Source organism: Periplaneta americana, chromosome 5 (genome assembly GCF_040183065.1).
Source record: "Periplaneta americana isolate PAMFEO1 chromosome 5, P.americana_PAMFEO1_priV1, whole genome shotgun sequence".
NCBI lineage: Eukaryota > Metazoa > Arthropoda > Insecta > Blattodea > Blattidae > Periplaneta > Periplaneta americana.
In genome coordinates this window covers 61,585,122-61,607,594 of record NC_091121.1, presented here as the reverse complement: position 1 = coordinate 61,607,594, position 22,473 = coordinate 61,585,122, and the positions used below count along the sequence as shown (strand labels likewise).

Here is a 22,473-nt window from a genome sequence, read left to right as displayed (position 1 = left end):
CAGTGACCTCAACCAATTTTTTTTTCCTCTTCTTGATCAGTTTCAGCATCCAGGATCATTCTTTCTTCGTCCACTCTTTCCAACAAGTATTAGAAAATCATATAACAACCACTAAATACCTTTGTAGGATACCCAAATACGGCTTTAAGCTGATTATGAGTGTTATTATTGAAGTGAATGGTGATTTGGGCATATGTGCAATATATCAAGTAGTTATTTAGCTAGAATTCGTATTACTTCTCTTAAACAACCACTGACACTTTATTATCAATTAATTAGTGTTCTCTTATTAGAAATAAATTTTTCTAGAATACGAAGTTCCTGAAACTCGTACAGATCCAGAAGTTACCAGAGTAATCGATATTGCGAGTTTCTATAGAAAAAAAACATATTATAGCGCAAATTATATGAATTAATCTTTAATTTAATTTAATTAGAAATGAGATATCAACATTGAAAACTAATTTTTTAATAAAAAAGCCTCCCTAAATAAGGGTTCGAATAGATCGGCCTACTAATCAATTCATAAAGAATAATCATGAAAACCAATTATGTGACAATAAATTGTTAGAAATATTAGGTGTGCTTTATATAGTCACAAAAGTGTTCGATTGTGCAATTTTCATTGCCAGAGTGGGTTTTATTTTATTTTTAATTTCAGCTATGTAATTTGACTTAATTTTCAAATTAACTTTATTATAATTTTGAATTTATACTCTAGTTGATTTACTTACATTTTTGAAGCAATAACGTAAGTGTTCAGTTGTCACTGCAATGTGTTAATCAATATGCAGTATCTGGAGTTGGCTTACTTCTTAATGGTTTTTATATCGTACATTTCCTACATTTCAGACCTAGGAAGCATACTGAAGTGTTCCTGTCTACATAAATCCTTTATATGCATGTACTCACTTAGCTTCTAGATTTTTACGAATGACAGTATTAAAATATTGTCTCGTTAAGGACAAATTTCCATGCTCAGGACGAGAATCGAACCTAGGATCTAGTAGTCACGAATGTTGACTGGTAGACCACGAAGCCGTAAGTTATGTCATAGAATATGCTTATTATATCATCATTTTAATAGCATTGATAGCAGTGGCGGCTCGTGAACTTGTGGATTGGGGGAGCTGCAGTAGATTTTGGTACATACAAATTTCACTTCTTGATATCATTACTAATAAGTATAGGACAAAAATAAATGCACTACATATCGAAACTTCCTGACTTAGTTGGGAGATGTCTGTGGCATCATTTGCCATAATCGTTAAAAAAAAAAAAAACTGATACCATCGATTTCAGTCTGAATTTCAAATCGGCAGACACTCAATATGCAATCTACCAGTTCATCCTGAATTGTTTTAGAATTACCTTTAAACAGTGACATGTTCCAAATGATTTGTGAGAGACTCGTTTAGATGACTCACGAAATACACCAGAGTTCTTCGAATCGTTTTTTCATCATGTCCCCTAAGGGGAAGTTCATATTGGCCACAAAATTTGATACAATCAATATTTTTTAAAATAATTTCACGATTTTTTCTCATTTCTTGATTATGTTTGAGAATGTTTGTTCTGTTCATTTCACTTAGTTGCGCAGCAATATTAGTTTTTCCTAACATAGCCAATGAAACAACATTTTTCAGGTGAGACTGCGAAGATTCGTGCTTTTTAATTTTTAGGGGCAAATGTCCTAAATCTGTCACACCACTCCTAGTCTATGCAGTATCATCACCGAAGAGGAGGCAAGGAAAACAAAATACAGGTTTTTTTTGTTTACATCCACGTAACCACAAATGCTTAGCGTAAATTTCATTGTTATACTTCCTTACATATATGCACTATTTCGGCTGGATGAAGCTTGAGTAAGATTTAAGTCGGGTAAGGGACGACCCTGTAATTTCACTTCATTGCATCAATCTTCTCCGCGAGGGAAAGTTGAGAAAAATAAAATTAATATTCTGTAATTCACACACACTCATGCCTGCACATTTGCACTGGTTAAGTTACGCTACTAAGACGTCACACCAAAGCAACACTCAGATATACTGATGGTCAACAATGTTCTAAAACCGGAAAAGAAGTCTCTTTCGTATTTTACGTGCTATATCAAAAGGATTCTACTCGTGCAATCATTTTGAGTTAAGGCAAATCCTAAGGTTCTACTGGAGACTGGATATGTACGCAATAATAAGGCAAAAAAGAATATTAATTTCGTTATATTAACTCGATAAGATTCTACAACAATAAGTATGTGAAGAGAAAATAAAAATGTTGTCATTAAGTTTCAAGGGAATAGAAAATCCAATTGACGTAGCATTACAATGGCGACATGGGAGTGGAGGAAAGATCTTCCCTTACGGCCATTGCAGCGAAATATGGGTTTTAGCAGCGGCAGTTTCCCTCTGCTTCCCTTCACCTCTCTACCCCCTGACCAAGCAAGAGACACTCTCTATGAGCTGCCCACCCTGCAGATCCCAGGACGACTTTGAATGCAGTGTCAATTCCAATACAGTCGACGCGCAAAAAGATAATGCATAAGATAATAGTACATATTCCCGGCCAGATGAAATATAAAGCAATTTACCAATAAAAGCTGTAACAATTCTTCTACAAATTAAAACAAATATTATTATTACAGTATTTTCCTGTCAAAGCAGGGAGTGCTGCAGCTCCGCAACTCTTATGGACGATCCGCCCCTGATTGAGAGATAACATCCCCTGTTGTTTATGCAACTAGCAGAGCCTTGGTATCTAAGGTTGCATTTAATCTACGAATGCTAATAGAAAAACTACTTTATTCTCAGGAGTGGCCCGTCCTTAGGGGGCACCGGAGCCATGCCCCACCAATATTTCGTTCCCCAACAATTTTCTTTTCGAATTTAAAATTCGTAAATTTTGTTCACGACAGTGTACTGGATTCATAATTGTTTAAGTAAATTTCACAACATGGCGCAATGTGTGTCAGTAAAACGTCAAAGATTGTATGACACTAAATATTGTGAGCTTGGGCCCGCGTCAAAGGGCCCCACAACTTGAATCACTTCACTTTAGCGCTCAACTGCCGTGGTGCAGGGTATCCAATATTCGCTATCGACGGAGATTCACGAAGCGTTACGAAGTTACAGTCACGAATATAATGCTTCTCGTTGGGGCCCGCCTGCCGGATGGAAGCGATAGTCGCATATTAAAACATCGCTTTCTTCGTTAAAATTAGAAGATAAACTTAAACGACTAGGCACACATCAACCTAATGACTTTAGTTTTACACAGACGGATGGTATGAAAAGGAGAACTTTCTGCAACTCGTGGTTTACAAAGAAGTCCTGGCTAACTGTAAGTGACAAAAAACAAAGTATATTTTGTTTCTATTGTCTATTGTTTGGTGGCGAGGGACTGTGGACGTCGACAGGTTGCAAAGATCTAAAACATTTAAGAGAGCGCATCAAAAAACAAGAAGAAAGTGCAATACATTTAGAAAATGCGTGTAAGTTTAAATTATTTGGGACAGTAAATATCGCAGCTGAAATTGATTCCGCAGTCAAATTTTCAATCCAGAAACACAACGAACAGGTTACAAAAAACAGACATATGCTAGCAAAAGTAGGCCTAATTAATTCTTTAGTATTTTGCGGAACTCACGAATTATAACTGAGAGTTAAGAACGAAAATCAGAGATCTGCAAATCGGCGAAAATTGTTAGACTTATCTTTACTTGCTAGTTTTGATAATGTATTGGATGAACACATAAACAGTACTTCTGTTTTTAAATATACTTTACACATTATACAAAATGAATTATTAGACAGTATGTATTGTATACATCGAAGATCTGAAACAGAACATTAATTCCACAGATTTTGTTGTGCAGGCTGACGAAACAACAGACATAACCTGCAAAAGCCAATTTATTATTATTTTGAGATACATAAAAGGTTGTAAACCTGTGGAAAGGTTTCTTTCTTTCAAAGAGGTAAACAACCGCACGGCTAACGGCCTGAGCGAAGTTATAAAACAAAGTCTACAACCTTTTAATTTAGAAAATAAACGCATAGCTCAAGCATATGAAGGTGCTGCAGTAATGAGTGGTAGTTTTAGTTGTATTGTGCTGAACTAATTTTTAAGCATAAACAATTTAACTAAAATGAAATAAAAATCTTGGTGCATTATTTAACGTATACTGCAAAATATGTGAAATATCTGGCTCCGCCAACAAAAATGATCACGAGCCCCCGCTGCTTATTGTACACTGTCATTTCGTATTATATGGTAATGTAACGTAGCCTTACAAATTTACATATACCTGCTCCTATAGTAGTATTTTATTTAATGATGATTTCAACAGCAGAGTTTATTCAGCATCGAAATTCAACGTGTGCGACCGACAAATATGAGTATTGCCTGGAGCCCTGTCAGGGGCAGGGTTATTTTATGTGGCGTAATCTACGATATGGGCAGATGGACCTCTCAGCTTTATGTACCGCCCAGATGAAGCTATGCTAAGGATTTTATTACCTGTAAAATCCATTGCCCTTGGCCATAAATGAACCAGTGAACCTCGGTTCCAAAAGACAGCGTGATAACCGCGAGACCATCGAGGACGACCACACTATTATATATTGAATTCTCAGATTCATCCTGTGCCCCAGGAGAACAATTTTGTTTCCTTAAACGTGTCCCAAGTCTATTAATTTACTTAAAAGTGATCTGTTTTCTTTTAGTGTTTGCTTTTCATGTTGAAATACGAATGTGTTCAATTGGGATATTACATTTCTACATCGTAATTCAACAAATTCTCTATTTTTATCTCATTATTAGTTTTCCAATTATTTCAATAGAAGTGTGTGTCAGGACTAAAAAAAATCTCATTGCTTGTTCACGATCACTTCTGACAAAAGCGTGACTGTTTTTGGTACAATTTCCTTTTAGTCCTAATAAGCTGCAGCATGCTGAAGGAATTCAGTACTAGAATTGGACTAGCGATACAGAATGAGTGGTGGTTTAAGTCCTCATGGAAGCAGAAATTTTCTCACGAAATCTCGACCAATGTATGAGACAACATCGTGATTAATTTGGGAAGCTAGGATGAGTAGCAAAATTTGGTTTCTTAAGTCAGCTGTAACGGCTGTGGGTATCATCATACTGTCTACACATTATCCCGTACTGGTAGGATGATCGTTCACTTCTGCTGAAGTATATTGAAGATATGGAAGAGACAATTTTTTATTTCTAAAAAACCCACAGGACATTTCCTTTTTATTAAATAAGGGTCACAATTTCAGTTCTTTTACTGGAAACTTATATTTTACTGGAAAGCATCATTCTAAGTGCAATTTATTATTGTTTGCTTATTGAAGTGAGGCAGTAGTCTCTCCATGGGCTGCTGCTCTACGAATTCAGTTTTTATTATTTTTTAATTTCAGTAAATTAACAGCTTACATAAATAGGCTACTTTCATTTTTTATGCATATGAAATAGAGATTAATTCCATTGGTTGTCTGTCAGTGCGTAAAACATTCATTATTGTAACTCACTTGTTCACTAAAATAACAATAATCGTATGTAGCCTATTATGTTGAGACATTTTATGAAATTAAACATTATGCACTGTGTAAGAACAGAGTTTAAGTTTTTTCGTCTAGGATCACTTAAAACTCTTACAATTGACAGAGTTTTAAATAGCTGTATTTGCGAATTTAAATAAGCTAACTATAGAAACCATGCAAATATATAGATGCAAATAATGTTTTTTTTTCTCTAATGGCGGGTACTTGCTGTTCTTCATTCACGCAGATGTAAATAATGTTGAAGATAAGATAATTTTATGGTTGTGTTTATTGAAAGAGGGATAAGATAAAAATAATCCATTATAATTACCAGTACTTCATGATTTTTTTCCTTTCATTAAAATATGTACATAATTAAATATCCACTCATTTGTGAGTAATATATATTGTATTCAGTCAATCATATAATCAATATGTACATAAAATACAGTTTGATTTTATTTGGAATGTGACACTTAAAAATGTTCGATACATTATACTATTTGTAATTACAATTAAATATAATTATATAACTTATGGGATACAAGCATCTTTGAGGTTTTTGCTCCCTTGGAAAGTAAATAGTGCAATATTGAAACAAGATTTACTCTATTTAATTATTTCTGTAATAGGAAAATTGTCAGAATTCAATTAAGTTTAAGTTCGAAAATTCGTATAAGATTTATCTCCAATTATTAACTCGCTATATACATTTTATGGCCCTCTTTTTAGCTAAAAAATATTTGTAATAATACTGTTGCACAAAACACGAACTGAAATTTGTTCTGCCTATTATACCGTACATGTATCATGCGACTTACAAAAACTTTAATATAGCCGCAGAGCTTGGTCAGTATAATCTAATAAACATAGACAATTCACATTAGCAGACACTCTGAAACCGTTTCTTCCTTTTCTCAATTAATTCTTAGCATGAGATCTTGACAAGTATTTCTTTTCCAAGCTCCAAGCCATCTTATATTTTAAATATTTCCTTACAAACAAATATCCAGAGACTGTATAATAAATAATAGAATACAATATTGATCCACAAGTAAAATAGTAATGTTTTTTTTCCTATATCTCTATCACTTAATGTATGTTTAAAATAACATTATTATTGTAATATTTTATTGACACATAATTATGCAAATCACTTATTCTAACATTGCAGTAACTTAAGAACAAAATATTTTCGATTTGAATTTATTTTGCAAAAAACATACTTTAGTACTTCAACAAAAAAAAAATTTAAATGCTGATTGTATAATTACGCTAACAGCAAAAGCTCATAAGAATTACTTTCTCAGCATAGGTATTTCCTTTTTATATCCATCTACATACTCTTCTCTCTTGTGTAAGTAATGTGGTGAAGATTGTCATGTCAGGTATGAACTTGAAAAATGTGGCATGTAACTGAAATATATCTTTCAGAGACAAATAATTTTCTGTCAACAACTTTTGAATAACAGAAAATAGTGATATGCTATAAAATCTATTTTAAATTGAAGTACCTTTGTGATATTGCACATTTTAGTCAGGTTATATCCAGTCTTACCTTAAATACCATTGCAACATTTTGACAGTGTGCAACCAGTTTGGAAGGTAGTAAGGCATTAAAGGTGTCATTGTGAGTTTAGCTACCAAAGGGAAAGTGTATTTTGTAAAGTTATCATCATGGAGTGTGGTGATTACGAAAAACGCGTAGCATTTGTAGGAAAATTAGCTCCTGAGATTTTCATAACTCTTAAGAAATTGAAAATAAGCAGCATATTCTTTCATCTGACGAAGAGATTCACTGAGACAGACTGTTGATGGCCTCCTGAGGCAGGCACAACCGCACACTCTGAGGATCAGAAGATTAGCTGAAGCATTGGTGGCTTGTATTCGGCAAAGTCCTGTTAGAAAGTAGCCTGTGATAATAAGAGCTAAACATATCTAAAATGTCAATGTGCTGTGTGCTAAGACGTGATCTACACATGACAGATTATTGACAATATTCAGGTCACTTCCTTACCCTGCAGCTGAAGCAGCAGAGGGAGCTAAAATCAAAACATTTTCAATGTTATGCAGATAATGGACAGAGAAAGTTTCCTTTCACTGATAAAAAGATATTCACAAATGAGGAATCTCTCAACAGACAAGATGTTGCAGTTTATGCTTGAAGCTCAAGAGAAGCTGGTGAGTAAACTTCAAGGATCTTAAAAGTCATCATCCTGCCTCAGTCATGATTTAGTGTGGAGTAGCATATGGCAGTATATCTGAGCGCCATTTCTGTGAGAAAGGGTTGAAAACCTCCACCCAAGTCTACCAAGACACGGTGTTGGAGATAATTGTGAAGTATATGAGCAACACCTTGTTCAATAATAATAATCATTACAACTTAGAGCAGGTTTCGACACCAGCCCACAGAAAGAAGTCTACTCAGAGGTGGCTTCATAACAATGTACCAAACTTCATTTTTCCAGCTGATTGGCCTTTCAGCAGCCCCGACTTCAACTCACTGGACTATAAGTTCTGGGCAGTACTTGAGAATTTATTTCCAAGAAGAAAAATCCCAATACTGATAGCCTTAAATGCTCCCTGTCTACTGGCGGATTTTCCAATTGAGACCTTACACAGTGCAATCTTTGAATCGTCACATAAACTTGAGGTTTGGATGAAGGACAAATATGACCATTTTGAAAAGTAATTGGTCTTATTGTTTCAAATATTTGTAAATAACTAATATGATAATGAAATTAAAATATCTTTAAAACTGTGCTATTTCATTAAAAATTGTGACAGTATTTATGGTAAGACTATGTAATAAAAGCAAAATTACATTATGTTTCAATACAGTTTTGTTGGCAATTAAATTAACCCACTTACTAACTAGGCCTACTAATGAATTTTTTCGAAAATTAAAAATTTTATTCGTCCTGTTTCAAAGGAAATGTTCAGCAATTTTCATTAAATTATACTGAAATACATTTTCTGTGTTTGTAAATATTTTCAAAAACTATACGAGAATTCACAATTCTGGTCCGTCCAGCTAGATAAAACAGCTGAAATCTTACTGGACAAATTCTAACAAAACTTCTTTAGTTAGCTGATCCGACTAAAATTTGTTAACCATTTATTGATTGCATATTTTGTATTAGACAATTATTACGCTATTGATTCTATTATGTTTTGAAAATAATATGAATGATATTTAAACTACCTACTTCATGCAAAATTTCCTGATCAGTAGTAACTGAAATGTAGGGAAATTCAACAGGTACATTTATTTTAATGGAGTATTAGTTGTCCGTTTGCTTAGTGGTGTTATATTTAAAATGTAATGAATGTCATGAAAACTCGTAGTTACATTTTGAGTTGAATACAAGGCACGAGAATTACTTGACAAGGACAATGTACAATATAATTAAATAATGATTCCAGTTTAGTCTAAAATACGCAGAAAAAATACTGTAGTTAATCATTATTTTACTTGCATGCTTTTATTACTTGCAGAAGTTTGTCAATTTTAAGTACGGTGTACTCACTTGAAATAAGTGACAAAGCCTTACACATTCATTTCATTTGCTTGTCTTTACGTAAGAAACAGAGTTAGTTTATTTTTTCACTAATTGAATATTTTTATTCTTACCACTGAATACACTAATTTACGAGTAAATTTCTTGATGTAAGTAGAATTTCATGTGTCATTTTGTTCATTGGGAAAATAAACACTTATGAGGATAAAGAAATAAACGCGAAGATAAACTAGAGTTCACAAAACGATCTGGTGTTCTGTAAATATGGGTATAAGAAACGCATATTTACAATTTTTATACATTCTTTTACATGTTGTAAACCATTTAATTAATATTAGGATTAGAATATAGGTATACTCTAAGGTTTATAGATTTTTACTATTTAGTAGTATATCTTAAAGCGCTACTTTGTTATTTTTGCTCCAAAATTTTATTACTATACAATCTCCACAATTCACAGTGACCTTTGCCTCATGTCACTTCATCAGATAGCCAATTAACAGATATGACACAGCATATTTCTAATCTTTTACATATTATATCTGTGTTGGCAACACGAGTTAGATAATTTCAAATCTGAAATTTCATATTGGGATGTAAATGAAATAATTTTCAATTTTGCATGTTTAAAAAAGTTTTGAATTAATTGTTTGAGATTATTATTTAATTTAATTCAATCCGTGTAGTTTCTCAGATCTGTAATTAGACCTTGTTTTATTACCATATATAGGATAACATTCAAAATACATAATTTCCTCTATGTATTCCATTTTCCTAATGCTCTTCGTATCAGAGCCACATAAATTAATCGAAGTGTTATTGTTGTTATGAACAGAATTTAAAACAGTGCAGTATTAATCAGTTTTCCCCTACGACACTGTTTACACATTATAATTTTTCATTTAGTATATATAGAAACCCTATAAATGTATTTATTTTTCTTCTGCAGTGCGAGTTTAACTGATTTAAGAATTCCCAGTTTATTAATAATATTACGTTTATCAGTATATTCCACCAGTCTGAAGTGATAGCATTGAACACTAATGTACAGTTGGATTAACTGTGTTTCCTAATTTACATTTATATGCCGTAAATGAACATACTGATATTACTAGTATACTAGGTACTATTTTTGAAAGTTCAATCAAACCATATTTTTTACAACGTATTATAAATTATAATCAAATAGTAATCTCTAGGTGCATTATTATGTATACATTTTGTATTGTCAGATGGCTGTATTAGTGATTAGACATAATTCTAAATGTTTAACAAATTATGCATCATTATATAAATTTTACAATGACAAACTTCTGAAAAATAAATTCTCTTTAAATTTATATTTGACAAACTAAAGAAAAATATGTGTACCGTATGTCACAATATATTTTTTTTTAACAAGATCTATATATTATAGGCAAAAAAGTGTAAAAACAGGCACTTCATATGTATAAGAACTCCAAATACTGCAAAAATATATAATGACAGTGTCATAATTAAGATTGATGATTTAAACTGTGTCAAAATTATATACAGTATAGGCTGTTATTAAAGTCATTCTTATGATAACATTAGACATAAAATTACGATAATCTGCTTCTGACCTCACATCTATTAAAACTTCAACTGAAAAGAAGATAAACTGTGTGGACATAGCTAGCTATAAATAAGCACTGTCATTGAAACAGAGTACGGCCATCCCAAGTTATGTTCCAATGAATGCATACGTATAGTTTACATATACGCCAAAAGAATATTGATATAAGAGATGAAAACAGAATGTGAATCACCTTATATTCAACTTAAAAGATTCTTATACTTAAAGACAGAACCTTTGTGCTTGTATTTGGGAGAATAACTTCACAGATCCTGTAACAGTGTCTCAGTTTAATAGTCACTGACATGAAGTGGAACTCAACAATATTTTACGTTTCACTCTTTCACTCTCGAACATCACTGTCTGTTATTTAACATCATGTTTATCGAGTTCACCAACTACGTCATGGCAACTTCCCTCAATTCCCTTTCTTCTGGAGTGATGGAACTTGTATAGCTGGATGTTGAAGACAACAAACGACGCACTGATTGGTGTCTGTTACCTCCATTGCTGGTTCCTATGTGTCCATTCTCTCTTACTGAGCTATCAAGTTTACTAGGTCGCACTGCAGATCGTGGATGATTTGAGAAGAATCCTCCACAAACAGATTCAATCTATAAAAAAAATAAATAATTATAATAATTTTGTGTCTTTTATCATTAATTGTAAGTACAACAAAGTTATACGACGTACTCAAAATCCCATCTGATATTTTTAAAACTGCCGATTATATTTAATATATTTTCATTAACAATAAAACAGACTTAATGTTGTTTCTTTTGCAGAAAAGAATGCCGAGAAAGCATTACCGTACTTTGAATAGTTTTTTTCCTTCACGATAGAACTCCGAACTGTATGACAAAGAGAAGTAAGATGACATACTTCGGCTATACAGATTAATTTTACGTTTTGAGAACTGCATATTTTAACAAAGATTTCATCCACGTGCTAATTTTATTATAAAACTAGAAATATTTGTTATTTTATTTCACAATAAAAGTGATAAAACACTTTCTTCATTATTTCCCGAATTAAAAAAGGTATAATATCAACATTGTTGTGATAATGTCCGTGGTCACATAAAAGTGGTCATTTTGTTGCCTTCTATGAATTATGTTGATGGAATAAAATATGGAGAAATAGTGAAATTGTGGTAGAAGAAATGGGAGTAGTCCAAATAGTAAACCCGGAATTACTGTAAATAAATTTATAATGACGACTTGAGCTATTATAATTACATTATAAATATGATTATCAATGAATATAAAATTATATGAAATTAAATTTCTATTATATTTTCACAGATAAGCTTAAGATTCTTCCACCATCGATTAAAATGCAGTCATATTATTAGAGATACTGGTATCAGAATTTTATTTAGTGCATAAGTGGCCCTTGCTCTACCCAGGGCAGTACATGCAAGTTTGTGATGTGGCAGTAACCTCTACTGGTACCTATATACAGTATAATGCTTTATTACAAATAATAATATTAGTGTAATGTAACAGAAAAAAAACTTGGATCTAAGTGTAATCTAAATACATCTTAACTATCTTTTTAAATGGACATAGTTTTTTAGATTTTATTTCTATTGGTAGGAAATTATGATACAATATTTAGATCCGATGTACAATACAGATTGAATGCCATGTGTAGTAGAATTTGGTACTGTCAGTTTTATGTTATTTTTTTTGTGTCTTATTACGATGCTTATGAATTTCAGTGTTACGTTGGAGTTTTTGATTTTATTAATAGTTTTACCTGTATATACAAAAATGATTAATGACATTTCAACTACTAAAATTTAACAGATGGAATTTCTCTATTTGGAGTTGCATACAGGATCCGATATAAAGTGTGATTGCTCTCCTTTCTAATACTTCCAATTCTTCAATTAACTTTTTGTTGCAGATTCAGATAACTAAAATATGAATTGATCAAAGCATATTAGATAGGCCTATATATTTCTTAATTGTTCCTTTCTTAATGCTTCTTTTAGCCTAATCACGATACCTTTAACTGGAATTATTTTCTTCTTGATATGATTTACAAGATCCTGTCAACTAAGATTACTAGGTATCCATTATTAGTCAAGTATTTAAATTTTATAACTCTCTAGAATTACCTCGCCTGCTTAATCACACAGTTTTGTTGTACTACATCTTGCTTACTAGTGAATAATGTATACAATTAGTTTCTTTTTACATGAACTGTTAATTCATATTCTTTCAACTAACTGAGAATTAAATTTAAATCAAGTTGCATTTCAAGGCCCGTGTGTCTTAATATTGTTGATTTTTTTTATTGAAATGTATTTGACTTTGTTATAATGATATTACTTTGAACGCAACATTGTCTTATAAGAAAATAGGTATTTATTGCAAATTTGTAGGTGATGGGAAACATGTTTCTGTTCCAGGGGCGTATACTGATTAAAGGGTTTGGGCTACCGCTGACCCTATTATTACACAAAATATATCTAACACCCTGTTCTGTTCTTCAACATGACAGTGCTAGACAGGTGCGTATTTAGACTTAGGCAGATTATGCAGCTACCTAGGGCGGCAGATTTGAGGAGGCGGCTTTTATGCTATTACTGTTTTTATTTTTTGTATTTTTTAAATTTTATTCATAACTCTTTAAGAGAATACATGAACTTACACGTACAATGAAAAGGATATGAATAACATTGGCAACAATCAGTTCAAATTTAATCAACGTTCTGCCAACGGAAAAAGGATAGTTTTTCAATAATAGTGTCACAATGCGATCATAGCACTTTTTTTCAATGTTATGCCCTCTCACCGTGAGAGTCTCACGTGATAACAGTAAAGAACTTACTGCCCTTACTGGTATTATATTATTACGATACGTTAGGAAGGCAAATCTCTTTGCTCGCTAGCATTGTAATAAGAGACGCCGCTAACTCTGTCATGAGAGTAGCCAGTATCAACACTCAATAATCCCATTCAGACTTAAATTCAAAGAAAATACGCCAGCCATTGTAGCAGTCGGATGCTTGGCAGTTCAGTTTAATTTGAAACGGTAAAGAGTCTAGTTTTTTGTACCTAGGTGGTTTATATTTTAATATTCTTTATAATGAGTGACAGTCGGAAATAGCTAAATGGTTCTCAATACCGGAAACACCTCTGATTGAGGTTCTGGCTTGTATGTAAATCTATTTTTTAATAGGCTATTTTACGACGCTTTATCAACATCTAGGTTATGTAGCGTCTGAATGAGATGAAGATATAATGCTGGTGAAATGAGTCTGGGATCCAGCACCGATAGTTATTAGGTTGAGGGAAAACTCCGGAAAAAACCTCAATCAGGTAACTTGCTCCAACCAGGAATCGAACCCGGGCCCCTGGTTTCGCGGCCAGACGTGCTAACCGTTATTCCACAGGTGTGGACGTAAACCTATTATCAGACAGTACATCTCACTTGACGATATATGTCAGGAAGAATTGCATCTGAAATCTGATTAGTGTAATAATTATGTAGCTAGACTAGACGGCATTTCAGAAGGCGGTCAGGTGCTATATGCGCCGTAGCATTTCTGATATGTGATGTCACAAGCTTGTACAGTAGAACCAATGAGAATCAGTCTATAACAAGTACTTTCCGAGTTCGTTTGTTCACGTGTGAGTGTTTCAATACATTGAATAAGTAAAACTAACATTTTCTGTGTGTGTAAGATAGATAAATGGAAGCAGAGACTGTAAAAAGACAAGTATTGCACAGGCAGGTGCGGAAAATAGTGTTTAAAGTGTATAATTATTTTAAAAACATTGACGAGCAGAACGCTGCCGGCCATCTTGATGCTGGCTGCAATGTTGCCAATGCGCAAGAAACAACTGCAGAAGCATGTGGTGTGAGATTGAGAACCGTGTAAAGAATATTGTTAGTTAAGGATAGAGGGTTTGTTTGGTGTCATGCTTACAGTAATCAACGGCTAAGGTCATTATTGTCTTTTGATAATTTAAATTCTCTCCTGCACTATTTGTATTGCACGTGCGCGTGATGTACGATGTGGCAATGTACGCTGCCTTGCTCTCTCTATCTGTCTCTCTCGACGCAAACGCTAGCAGACTACCGCCTCCCGAATTGCCGTCGACTCTAGTCAGCAATATATGCAATGGAGGGGAAAAAGGAACTGGTCACCCTACCCCATTATCTCCTCGCCTAGTTGCCTCATGAGTGATGTCTTGATGGTGTCACTTGTAGGGTCCAGACCTGTCTTCGGACAGTTGACTAAACAACAATACCGGAAACTCGCGAAAGACAAGACAATAAAAAAAGGACGAAATTGTGAGAAAAAGTGCAAATATAGATGTGCTATTTAAAAAACAAACACAGCCAGCTCGTTCCGGTTCGAGTCCAGATATATCAGAGTGTAATAATGTGACGAACAGTACCGAAAATAGTGGAGTGTGTGATTTATCTGAGTCAGGCGTTTCCGATATTAGAAACAGTAATTGAATGGGTTATTTATGAAAGGGCCTAAGTCATTATTTTGTGAAAATGAGGTTGTAAGGTAATAACTGCTCTGTGGATGTAGATACATCGATTTAGATATGAAGAGGACTAAGTTTCACACTCTAATGCTTAGTAGAATTTATGATACAATTTTTATTTCAGCCTTAATTTCAAAATTTTGGCCTGTAAGCAGTTTTTCTTAAATTGCTAACAATTTAGTATTCAAGACTTAGGGCCTTTCATAAATAACCCATTTAATTATAACGCGCAATCAATTATTTCAGTTGATTCAAATGACGCATATAGGGCGAAATAAGGGGCAGAAATATTTTTCTCTGCCTAGAGGCACCAAGTGATTAGATTCCTCCCTGGTGCTAGAGACTGAGGACAGTCAGAGTGAATCTCTATGATAACAAATAGTAAATATTAGAAATAAAGTTTTCCACAAGTTTCACTTAGTTCAGATTTTCAATGTTTAATGGATTAATACAGCATAAAGACTTTACTTACTGTAAAGACAGCCATAATGGCTCCAATAATGAAACCTGCCAATACATCCCACCAGTGATGTCTGTGATCTGTGATACGAGTGAATGAGCACAACATGGCCCACGTCAGGCACAGGCACTGCAACCATGGGACTAGAAGAAATGTGACCTGGTTTGGAACTCTGCGCTGGATAAACCACTGTAACAATCAAGTACTTTCCTCATTCCTTGTTAAAGGACTATTTCACAGATAAGATATAACATTAATAATATGACAGAATTACATAAATATAATAGTGTTTCTGTGTTTGTTGTATTATTAATTTGACGTCAGCCTAGATCAAAAACGCTTGTGAGTTATAGGATAAAACAATACGTTTGTGAGATGTGTTCTTATTACATTTGAAGAGGGAGGAAAAAATCATACCGTGAGAACATATACAAATTTCCTCCATTTCTGTGAGATATCCAACAAAATAAGATCTAACTATTCAATGTTTAGAAATTGGTAGACAAAATTTTGAAAAGTGATATAAACTCTATATATTAAAGGAAAATAAGGAAATCTGTTCATCATTCCCATACAGAGCTGTGATGAATTCAGAAGATCATCCAGAATGTGAAATTCTCTCCCCCTTCGAGGCAAAACATATCCCTTGGAAATTGTAGGTGCGTCTAAACTATTTTAATTTAACATTAAACTATTTATGGCATGTTTAAATTTAGAAAAACTGTTTCAATTCAATAAGTTACAGATAACTGAAAATTATGACACTCTTCCCAAGATTAAGATAGGCTATCTCTACTTTGAAAATATTGCGTATAGTTAACTTGCTGCTATTATTTTACGTAGTTTTTCCTTTTTTTTTTAAATTTGAAACCAGTAATGAAATGATTTGTGCTTAACAAAAGCGTCCATGCATGTGATAACGACAACACTGATAAGTGGTGGTGATGTGATCGTGGTGCTAGTGGTGGTCGTGGTGGTAGCAGCAGAGATAGTAATAATAATAATAATAATAATAATAATAATAATAATAATAATAATAATAATAATAATAAAACAACAATAATAACAAGCTGTGTTGGAAAGAGTGGATGAAGAAAGAATGATGCTGAAACTAATCAGAAAGAGGAAAATGAATTGGCTGGGTCACTGGTTGAGTAGAAACTGCCCACTGGAGGGTGCACTGGAAGGAATGGTGAATGGGAGAAGAGTTCGGGACAGAAGAAGGTATCAGATAATAGACGACATTAAGATAGCTATATGGATCATACGAGGAAACAAAGAGGAAGGCAGAAAAGACTGGAGAATGCTGGGTTTACAGTGAAAGACCTGCCCTTGGGCAGAACAGTATGAATGAATGAATAACAAGAGTAATGTAGTGATGATGCCTAATTGTAAAAGCAAAAAAAAAAAAAATTGCATAGACCTATATAAGGAATTCTATGGTTTATTAACTTCAATCCATCCCTGCTGTTCCATTCCGCTCCTCGTGGGAAGAATGGTGTGAAATCGTATTTTAATCGCCCTCTAATACTTAGCCCATAGCTGCCACATTGCAATGGAAGCAAAAGAATCAAGGCTTTAGTAATTCATTTTCCTCTTTCATCATCTGAATACGATCTTGACACAATTTTAACTTGTACGTCCACCCAACTGTACAGCTGGGAGTTAGAGAGTTGTGAAAGAGAATTTAATGAAATATAACATTCATTTCACTTTTTTAAAATTACCATCCTTATAGAGAAAAGAAAATTCAAAGTAGCAGTTGGACAAATTACAAAAATTGTACTTCATTATTTGAAATCACATCAGTATTCCAAATGTTGAAAAGACTTACCATCATAAAGAAAGCCGTATATGTTGATAGAGATGCGTGACCAGACGGAAATGATTTGTTAGAGTCCCTGACCAGCCACTGGCTCACATCCTTATTGGTACATTTGTAGTCACTTGATATGTAATTTGAGCTGAAAATATAAAAGTAGGCACTTATATACATATATATTTATGAATACACAGATCTCATTTATGTATGTATGTATGTATGTATGTATATATGTGCACACACACACACGCACGCACGCACGCACGCACGCACGCACGCACACACACACACACACACACTTACTTTTGTACCCACTTGATTTGTGATCTATACAATTGTAGTTTTATGAATACACAACTCATTTATATATACATAAGGCTATATTTATACACTGAAAGCCAATTAATATGTAGTTTGAGCTCAAAATATAAAAGTAGGTCTATTAATTTTGTGAAGACACAAATCTCATTTATGTGTGAATTATATCTATACTTTTCTGGAATATATATCGTAGTTTAATGTATCTGTCACCAGTCTCGTTCACTTCAACATTGAAAGTCACACGTTATATAAAATGGTCAAAATATTTACAATAAACATGATTAATTACGTATATTAGAATGAAAACTAAAAATAATATTTATGCTGGTCTTAATATTTCACTGGTAGACTGTTGTGTATGTCCCATATATCTTTATATAATATCACTTTATTAATTTCTAACCAACATAGTTACAGGATAAAACGATGAGAATGTTTACAATCGCAGAGAAACTTAAGATTGTTTTAAATTTTAAGATATTTTAATACGTGGGCTCAGATCAAACTCAAAATACTTTTGTGACTTCAACTGGTTATTCTTTAATGAGAAAAATATGAATATCATAACAGAGTTAACAGGTTTGTTAGCACAGCAAGTTTGTAATGCTTTGAGAACTGTTTGAAAACTGTCCCAACTTCACCTAATTCGCATGATCGGTTTGAAAACCAATTTCAAACCATCCATGATTTCAGCTGTACGAACATATTTTCAAACTGGTTGGAACCACTCCCGTCTAGATAAGTGTTTGAATTTACGAAACAGAATCAATTAATTAAAATATTGTTATACTTCAAATTGTTGAGAAAGATTCTCTGCTACATGGCGAGTTACACGGAAATAATAAATTCGTGTTATTGTACCTAGGGATAATATGTTGAAAATAAGTTTCATTTTTGGGCCTGTCTCTTTCCTCAAATAATTTCAGCAAGCCTAACTCATCCCCACTGGATATTTATTCCATATCGTTATCACTAGAATTGTTTGAATCAGGCATCTGAAAGAACAATTACAGGCATAAATTAGCCTAACTTCTATTTTAAAACACTTCCGGAAAATAATTTTATTACAATTGATCTGGGAGTGACTTCAGAATGATACCGCGTAAGTATATAATAGATGCCGTTTTTCATCATTGAATTATTTATTTTTGGTGCAAGAGACATCTCTTTTTATACACTTATTAATTAATTAATTGATTAATTTATTTATCTATCCTTGTACCATCAATAAAAACATGTTTCTAAATTATTTTCAATTTGCACAGTCTTGCTACATAAATACTTACGTGGTATCCTGAAGTATAGCGTTATCTTTATCAAGAGCATACTCATCATAATCACAAACTGTGGATTTTGTTTTAAAAGAGAACTAAAATAAAATCATTAACTTCGTCTATGTTATATATTTTACAAATTAAATAAAAACAGATTGATATGACGTATCCAGAGAATTAAATGTTAGAGCTATTGAATAAAAAATAATAATAGTAGATCTACGCTTATAACTTACGCGATAAAACTTTATAATAGTACGCACGCTTATATACAGTATTACCTTCCCGAAAATTGGCAATTATATGAAGACAACAGTACTAAAAATACGATTATATGTATATTTAGGGCCTACTCGTATGGGTTGTAAATAACATGCAGAAAACAATGGCAAAACTATCTTAATGCACATGCGTCATCTATGATTAGAGATTGGTTTGCACTTGATTCGCAAATCAATTCCAACTGTCAGGAATCGATTTGTGATAGTTTGACATGCTGTACGTACGCGTGACTATTAGTCAGAAACAGTCAGAGTTTGAAATTTGCGCTGTGCGAACAGTAAAATCCATTTGCGCATGATCGGAACTGTTCAAACCAGTTTGGAACTGCTGTGCGAACAAACCTAATAAGATACACGAATTCATTTGAGCGTTGTTTCCGCTTCTGTTAAAGAATTTGAATAGAATTCTTTATTTCTAACAATGAAAGAAAAATGTTTACCCATATCGTTGGGTGGAATTTTGAGCTCAGCTGCTAAAGTGCCACAGTATAACATGCTAAATTAAGATATCATATATTTACCCTTCTGTGCAGTTGGAAGCTAAATCAGGGCGACAAGTGTCAAGAAAATGAGGCCTTGGTTCACCCACCAATGACTTAGCGACGTCTGTTACCACAAGAACCATAACAAGACCAACGAAGAAATCCCAGTACCAGTAAAGTGCTTGTTTGGCTCCTTTCAAGCTTTGTCGCTTTGCAGATTTGCTTACATCATAGTCATCAATAGAATAACAGCATGACTCTATCACCCATAACTAGAACAATTCAGTAATAAAGTTTTATAATGTAATATCATAACTGAAATGTATAATAACAGGTAGAGTGATTTTTAAATAATTCGTGAAGTACAATGATAATAATATAGTTAGCTAATTTAGGATCTTAGCCTACAGTATAATTCTGCAGTGCTTGGGAAAAAGTGACATAAGTCAGTTTTCACAAACCTTTTTTGATAATTTATTGACAACTTACACTGGTTTATGTCGATTTGATTTTTTTCTGTATGAATTATTGTAATGGGAGGAATACCTATGTATTTTTTCCAAGCGAACAGATGTTCCGTAAGTTGTCAATAAATTATCAAAAAAAGGTTTGTGGAAACTGACTTGTGTCACTTTTCCCGAGCACTACAGAATTTATTCTTCACTTATTTGTAGTTTGACTTTTCAATTATATGTTGCCATTAGTCACTACTCGTATACACTTAAATGTGCAATATCTTTTACATATTTCATTATTATGTTAATTTTGTATGTTATGTACTTTATATAGTCTCTGTAAGGATTTGTAGAATTGTCTTGATAATCCATTTTGAATCTTGCGTACACTACTTTTAACACTTGAATATAAGTAATTGATTAACTAGCGGACTTACTCGTGTTAATTATGTTAAAACACACCCCGATCAAATTCTCAACACACAGATCAATTTCAGTACACACACACTATCTGACTCCACTTTTCAACACCTTTCAACAATCAAACGCACCCACATAACAGGCAGAGAAGTTCGAGATGGCGTCCGAGATCTAGTAGGCTCTGAGGATGGTGTGATGAAGCACCGAAACAGCTGTAAGCCCCACAAACTTACATAATTAACACGAGTAAGTCCGCTAGTTAATCAATTACTTACTGTAAGGATATAAAGATTTGATTAGGCTACCAGTCCAGCACTATCATCTGTGTTTTTTACAATGTTGGCGTAAAAATATAAACAATAGAATGCAAATTTTACAAAGTAAATAAGGGATGCAAATGTCGTGTATAGAAAATTAACGTGTACGCTACTCTGTTAAAACATACAACTGGAACATAGCCTATCACTCAAATCCCAATATAAGTAATGTTGAATATTATATTTATTATGAAGAAATTCAATATTAAACATTAACTTACCCCGAAAAATGGAGCCAATAAGGTAAAGCTCAGTAAAAATGTGAGAGAAATTGTATCTCCTCGGAACTTGTACGAAATCTTAGGATCATCACAGTAGAAACCTGTTTGCACAGTTGGCATCAGACCAAGCTCTATCATGAGCAGAGAAGCCGCAACTGAAAAGAAGAAAATTTATTTAATGATAAAAAATGTGGTAATATAAATGAATTTGATCTCTTAATAAAAACCATAATACAATAATGAAAAGAAACGCATGTACTTTATATGAGTAAGAACGAAATCCGTCCTATGCAAACGTCACAAACTAAAAGCTGTTTTTAATTATCAAGATTACTAAAGGAGAGATGAAATATTCATTGGTCTGATTAGGCTCTGTCCGTGAATGCAAAATTAATAAATCAAATATCTTAATTATATTTGAATTTAAATATTTTCATTCAAGAGAGCATTGGAATATTGCTACTAAGGCTACAAAGGTCTTCTATATGCCTTTCTCGCTCAAGCAGTCGTTCAGCAATAGGTGAAAATGTAGTGAGTAGTAAACATTGGTTCAAATCGTGTTGTGGATGTAGTTCGTAGCTGTACGTGAAACATTTGTTGCTGGAGTTGAAATATTTGAATGTGTTATAAATGTAATGTAACTTATCTTTAGAGCGCTTCCATATATTCTCAGAAAAGCCCATATCGGACATTGGAAAAGTAAAAATTATATTTCTGTGATAATCTAAAAATTGAATTATTCTTGGAGCCAATTATTTTCTCTATTCCTTGCACTTAACAATGAGACAATAATGGCCACTTAATCATCTAGGCCTAGTTTTATTTACAATCTGTAAGCCTACTCTATATTTCTTATTTTTATGTAGCAACTCTAAATGCTCTTTTATTGAAAACAAATTCAGGTATTTATGATGCCATTTTCCTTCCAGTCATTGACAGTTTCTGAAAGGAAGATGTACACGGCTCAACATTTCAAACTATGTAAATAATCCCAGCCTATGACTGAGCAATCTGTTATATGTGATCTGGGATAAAACCTAATTCTTTTACGAATTATAATATTATTTTTAAATAAACCACACTTTTAAAAAAGTTGAACGATTTCTAGAAGTGTTCTGACTTACAAACAGACAAATAAATGAACTACAAACCTTCAGATGTAGGTTTTAATAGACTATGTATGCTATTAAATTTGGATAACTTGATATAAAATATGTAGATATTCGTGTAATGGTTCCT

General features: G+C 33.1%; 1 protein-coding gene across 2 annotated transcripts in view; it reads right to left on the bottom strand.

Moving 5' to 3' along the window:
- Positions 1 to 7,498: 7,498 nt before the first annotated feature.
- The window catches only part of LOC138699713 (phospholipid phosphatase 2-like), a 240,238-nt gene continuing 225,263 nt past the window's right edge, over positions 7,499 to 22,473 (bottom strand). For both annotated transcript variants that reach the window (XM_069825799.1, XM_069825800.1), the window contains 5 exons: positions 21,235 to 21,389; positions 19,861 to 20,093; positions 17,476 to 17,605; positions 15,654 to 15,830; positions 7,499 to 11,278 (listed from right to left, as the gene is read on the bottom strand). In XM_069825799.1, the coding sequence (XP_069681900.1) occupies positions 11,063 to 11,278; positions 15,654 to 15,830; positions 17,476 to 17,605; positions 19,861 to 20,093; positions 21,235 to 21,389 (911 nt within the window). In that variant the 3' untranslated portion in view covers positions 7,499 to 11,062. The remainder of the gene's footprint in view (positions 11,279 to 15,653; positions 15,831 to 17,475; positions 17,606 to 19,860; positions 20,094 to 21,234; positions 21,390 to 22,473) is intronic.